This window comes from Anabrus simplex, chromosome 3, assembly GCF_040414725.1.
Source record: "Anabrus simplex isolate iqAnaSimp1 chromosome 3, ASM4041472v1, whole genome shotgun sequence".
Lineage (NCBI taxonomy): Eukaryota > Metazoa > Arthropoda > Insecta > Orthoptera > Tettigoniidae > Anabrus > Anabrus simplex.
Window position 1 is genome coordinate 427,242,401 of NC_090267.1, and position 6,364 is coordinate 427,248,764.

The following is a 6,364-nucleotide window of genomic DNA, read 5'->3' on the forward strand; positions in this document are numbered from 1 at the left end:
AGGAGTGTAGATCAGTCCAGAGTGGATTCCTGGATTTTAACCTCATCACAGGTGGATCTCGTAAGGCATTGAACAAAAGTGAGTTCCTGTGTGCAAAGGTCTTCTTGAGCAACTGTACTTTTGCTGCTTTTCTCCTCAGATCTGGAGGAGCAGTGTTTGCTAAAACAGGCAGCCAATGAGTAGGAGTGGACCTCACTGTACCAGTAACAACTCTCATGGTTTCATTGAGCTGTACGTCAATCTTGCTCGAATGTACGCTGTTTTCCTACACAGGAGCGCAGTACTCACCAGCCGAGTATACTAGAGAAAGTGAAGCAGTGCGAAGAGTGTTTGCATCTGCACCCCAGTTGCTGCCCGCTAGTTTATGCAGTAGATTTACTCTTGTACTCAGCTTCTTTGACAGATTCGAGCAATGCTGTTTGAATGACAATGACCGATCCAGTGTGACACCCAGATATTTTGGGTAGAAGTTGTGGGAGACTTCTGTTCCGTTAAAAAGCACATGTAGCTTCCGATTAGCTTCCATGTTATGCAAGTGGAATGCTGTTACTTCCGTTTTACTAGGATTTGATTGGAGTCTCCATTTGTGAAAATAGTCGCACATGATAGCTAGGTCCTCTGTAAGTACATCCTCACAGTGTGCCAAATCCGTACTCTGAGTAATTAAAGCTAGATCATCTGCAAACCGTATCTTCTTTGAAGTTGTTCTTGGAAGGTCATGGATGTAAAGATTGAATAGAATGGGAGATAAAACTGACCCTTGGGGTAAACCATTATTTAGAGATCTCCACCTGCTTTTCACCATTCAGAAATACAGCAAGTCGACGGTTGGATAACATGTTGTTTAGTAAGCATGCTAGCTTCTGACAAGGGATGACTTGAACAAACTTGAGCAACAGTCCCTCTCTCCAGACCGTGTCATAGGCTGATGTAAGGTCGACAAAAGCTGCAGCAGTCTTCTGTCTTTTCTGGAATCCTGCTTCAATCTCTGTTGTCAGTGTTAACACCTGATCACAACAACTACGATTCTTTCTGAAACCCCCTTGCTCGACTGGGATGACTCTTTCTATTGCTTCCTGGATACGGTTAAGTATCATTCTTTCAAGCATCTTGTTGATTACGCTAAGGAGTGAAATTGGCCGATAATGTGAAGCATCAGTTCCTTCCTTTCCTGGTTTCAAGACTGCAATTACTTTGGCTTGTTTTAACAACTTAGGTAATTTACCAGTTCGTAGAATTTCATTGAAGAAGTTGACTAGCCATTGTTTTGTACCAGGGCCTATGGCCTTCAGAAACTCAGGATGGATTTCATCCAGACCAGCAGCTTTATTTATCTTTATCTTGGATAGAGCCTTGTCCAGTTCTTCAGTACTGAAGTCACAGGAATACTCCGGATGGGATGTCAACTGTGATCTTCTCGTTCTTAGTTGCTTCTTGACACTCCTTGCGTGTACCTTGTCCATCTTCGCTCTAGAGATTTGTGTCAGTCTGGAGGCAATGGTGTTTGGGTTCATTGGCAAACTTCTACGTTTCATTGTAGGGTCACCACCAAGTTTTCTTATGAGGTTCCAGGCTTTATGACTAGTGTGTGAAGTCCATCTCTGCTGTAGTTCTGTGCCACTTCTCTCTCCTAGATTTATTTAGAGCCCTTAGCAACTCATCAGCTGTTGTTTTATTAGGAGAGTTCCGATATTCGGTGTAGAGCTGATTACATTCTTCTGACCATCCTGGTATATACATCTTGCGATATCCCCGGGGAATGAACTTCCTAGCATTAGCTTTTATGGCATTGACAAATCTATTGTAATTTTCAGGAACTGGTCGTATCCACTGTACAGTGTTATCAAGTCCTTCTGCAAATTTATCCCACTTTGCTAGTCGAAAATTCCAACGAGGTTGTGGTACTGAAGACACAAGAGGGATCTCAGTGCCATAGTAAATAATAACTGGTCTGTGTTGACTGTGAGGAAAGGAACTGATGACCTTTCGTTGTACCATGTGTTGATTCTCAGGAGTTGACTGTGACACTATGCACAGGTCAGGAGAATAATCCTTTAGCCATCTGCCAGAATGAAATGTGCCAGGATGTTTAGCATTGTGGACGAGTTGTAGGGAGTTTGCTTCAATCCAGTTATTTAGGTTGGACCCATTGTCATCTTCAAATTCGTATCTCCATGCTGGGCTGTGACTATTGAAATCTCCGAAGTACAAAACAGGGTGATCAAAAACTTTTAATGAACGGCTGAACCAACTGACTGCTGGTGGTTTATAGATATTCACAACAGTAATGCCTGAGATTTCCACTGCCAGGACAGAGATATCTGTTGAGTTGTCTTCATAAACAACTTTAAAATCAGTTAACTGGGATCTGATGTAAGTTGCGATCCCATAACGTTCATCATTGATTGCCCCAGCGAGATTGTAACCACCTATTTTTCCTCTTCTGTAGAGATCTTCACTGTCATTGGTATGTGTTTCCTGTAGTGCTATCAAATCCACGTTGTTCTCCAGCATAAGGTGAGACAGATACTGACTCTTTGGTGGTGATATGGATTCGATATTTAAGTGACAAATGCGGAGATTGTTACCAAGTCTGATCGACAAGTGTTCTGGTTGGTCCTGAAAAGGACTGTTAGTGGACATAGTACTTGCTATCATCTGCTTGTTGCTGTGTAGCAGCGCCTTGTGGTAATGATAATTAATAATAGGCCTGATAATACTGTTATACTGTAGATTTTTCATTCCCACTAATTTTATTATTTTTGGACAGTTCCTTTATTACTTCTTTTCTTGTTACTAGTGGTAGTCTCATTCGAGATGTATAATATTTCTGTTCTCATTTCAGACATCTAGTCGGCTGCTATGTGGATATTGACGAGACCATGTCAATCTATGATTCATTGCTCAACAAACGTCACTCATAAAAACAATTTTAAAATGCCTGTTACATTTTAATATTATGCAAACCATCCTCATATTCTCATTGGGCTATATAACTCTACATACCTATTAGAAAATAATTTGTCTTCAGATGTTTTAAATCTGGCTTATAAATACAGTTATCTCCAAAGTAAACTATTTTTAGATGTGTTATTACATGTGATCTTAATTATTAGTGCTATGTAAATTAAATATCTTTAGTCAAAAGTAGTTGTAGTATGAATTTACTTAACTGAAGCTTTTTCGATCCCATATGACACTGTAAAATTATCTGTAATTAGGTGTGTCATACTTAACACAGAAACTTGTATTGCCTATGTGAATTGAAAGTCAGTTTTGTGTAGGTCAAATATATTATATACATTGAGTTCTTCTCAGTATGTTTGTTACAGTTAATAACTTTGAAACATATTTGATGGAGATTTAGTCAGTTCTGATGTTAAAGTAGTATTTAACTTTTGCTACTAGAATATTGATAAGTTTTCATTGTGGCCTATTTTGCTTTATTTCCACCTCTATGTTTATTTTTAAGAATTAGGTATTTTATAGGGAAGAGCTAATTGTTTATCAATGTAACTTGTGTGATGAAATACTTTTTTTAATAATTGATTTATATTTTATATTTTGATAGGCTACTGTTTTCAGCCTGGCAATGTATTGTTTTCTGTTTCTGTATAAAGAAGGAGTAAGAAAGAGAGAGAGAGAGAGGGAGAGAGAGAGAGAGAGAGAGAGAGAGAGTATGCTCGTGTGAATAATCATTATATATACTTTATTATTCTCTGTGTATTTATGGTCAAATGACATTTATTAAAAGGAATTGTTATAAGCTACAGTTGATAGAACTTGCATGGTTTCCATACTGTGTTAAACATAGAATAACAGATAAAGTAGCTAATCACTACAGTAAGGATGTAGAGAACACTGCATATTTCCTTGTGTAACATGCCTGATCACATAAAACACCGCCGGATTGAGTGGCTCACATGGTTGAGGCGCTGGCCTTCTGACCCCAATTTGGCAGATTTGATCCTGGTTCAGTCTGGTGGTATTTGAAGGTGCTCAAAAACATCAGACTCATGTCGGTAGATTCACTAGCATGTAAAAGAACTCCTGCTGGATTAAATTCTGGCACCTCAGTCTCCCCAAAGCGTAAAAGTAGCTAAGGGGACGTAAAGTACATAGCATTATTACATAAAATATTCATTTTGTTTGAGGTTTATTTGGGAAGAAGCTGTAGTATATTGATCTTGCAAAGCTAAAAATAAAAGTAAGTTTGGAAAGAAACAAATCAACTTGTATAAAAATAGGAACAGACAATCCTTTTCATGTTCCTATCTTTATCATCATCATTATCATCAATGTCCCACTGCCATGACTTAAAAATACAAATACACATAAAATCAAATCAGCAGTGCTTTATTTTTTGAAATAATAACACTACAAATTCAAGTAGGTATTGTGTCATTCAAGCAAAAATGTATTGCTTGTTTTTATCCCTAGAAATTCGGTCTATGGAAGCAGAATATAGCTATGAAGAATAATGACAAGATCTTATAATAGAAGCATAATTTGTAAGAATAGCAATTATTCCAGCATACCTTTGCTCATATTTTCTCTGCAAGACTGGCATCAACATCATCCAGTTTAGCTTTCCAAAAGGCATATCTTCCTTTCATACCATGTTATTGTTGTATAGCACTTTTCTTTTTCTAGAAGTGAATCTTGGAAGGGTTCTCACAATTTAAAGGATCAACAAGTGTCTATAACTTTGGTCAGTATTGATGACCATATGTTTGGAGATGACTTGTAACCCACTAGTTTTAAAATATTTCTTCTTTTAAGATTAATACCATTATTTTTAAATCTTGGTTTGAAACAAAATACTGGTTAGGTTGTGTGTAAATATGATGTACCTAGGTATGTAGGAAATTATACCATAATATTTGAAATTTCTTTTTTTTTTTAAGATGCAATTTTTCCTTTACTAAAGTCAAATAATCATAAATATGTTTCTCGGTCATGGCCATCCATGGATGGCTGCTAATTTCAGATGACTGCCAGCCATAAGACATAGCCTGCATGGTTGCTAGGTAACATTGTCTTGTCATCCAGTATTAAAGACAAACCTCTAGATGAGTTGAAACATGCTTCTGTCTTCTTTCTTACTTGCCTGCCGTATTGTTAGCATATTCAGCAGCACATCATTGTATCACTGCAACGTCAGCTCCTGTCACTTAAGAGATGATCACATCTCTTAAGCAGATTTCTTTATTAAAAATAGAGCCTTCATCCACATTAGCCATTGTTCGATTCACCTTGTACTATGGGGTCTGGAACAGTATTTTATTTCAGCTCATCTTGCTGTCCATTGTTGGTGTTATCCCATGTGAGGAATCTTTTGAGAATGTGTACACATCTCCTCTGCCCAGTGATTAGCTGTTTCACTCTCCTTTTTTCATGTGTTTTTCTATATTTGTAACACTTAAACTAAACTAATAATTAAAGTGTTATGTTTGAAGATTTTTGGAGGTCTAAAATGTTTTATATTTTGAAGATTTTTAGAGAGTATCAGTGCTGTAATCCTGCTTAAAATGAAACTCATGTGTCATGAACTATTTATGTCCCAAAAAGATACAAAATATATAAGATGAGTAAACTGATAGTTGCATACTGTTTTTTAGTGAGTTAGACATGGAGGTGACTGAAAATATGAATGGAAAAAATTGGATATGGAGTGGATTAACTGAAAAGAACATGATTGGTTTGTGAGCTACTAATATCATGGCATATCAGAATATTGTATAAGTTTTTGTAAGACTTGAAACAGTCTACCATTTGAATCTCATTGTCAATAGTATTCTCTCAATATCTGAAAATTCTGCTGATAGTTTGGAAATAAAGTGCCCCATTTTCTGTTGGTATATTTTAGATGTGTAAATATGGAAGATTACTGATAAATAAACATAATTTTTTAAATGCCTTGTAATATTTTATTTTCTACATGTGAAGGGATCTCACAGGATGGAACAGTAAAGAAACATTTGACATCTAATCCTCTATTACCAGAATTTACTTTCATTTTCTGTGAAATTTACATTCCAAGCATTAATTGGATCATGACCATCATTGCTTCTACTATGATGTATACTTTACACTTTGTATTCTAAGAAAACATGAGAAGGTGTATATATAAAAGATCAGTAACCTCTTGTACATTGCTTATGAGAGCAGTGGCTTCAACTGGTGTTTAAATTATTTCGCTTTAGAAAAATTTACAACAAAAAGTTTCTAATGAACTTTTATGTTTAAATATTTGTAGACTATATTCCTTATGTGAGATGACCTGCTAAATGAATATTCAAGCCAAACAATACCTGTTTTATCATAGTAATTAGGTCTGACTGATAGTTCATTTCACATGTAC

At 36.4% G+C, this 6,364-nt stretch overlaps 1 protein-coding gene across 2 annotated transcripts in view; it reads left to right on the forward strand.

The window, feature by feature from the left end:
* LOC136866453 (gamma-butyrobetaine dioxygenase) overlaps positions 1–5,919 on the forward strand; it is a 287,824-nt gene extending 281,905 nt beyond the window's left edge. For both annotated transcript variants that reach the window (XM_067143410.2, XM_067143411.2), the window contains exon 10: positions 2,846–5,919. In XM_067143410.2, the coding sequence (XP_066999511.1) occupies positions 2,846–2,924 (79 nt within the window). In that variant the 3' untranslated portion in view covers positions 2,925–5,919. The remainder of the gene's footprint in view (positions 1–2,845) is intronic.
* The last annotated feature ends 445 nt before the right edge of the window (positions 5,920–6,364 follow it).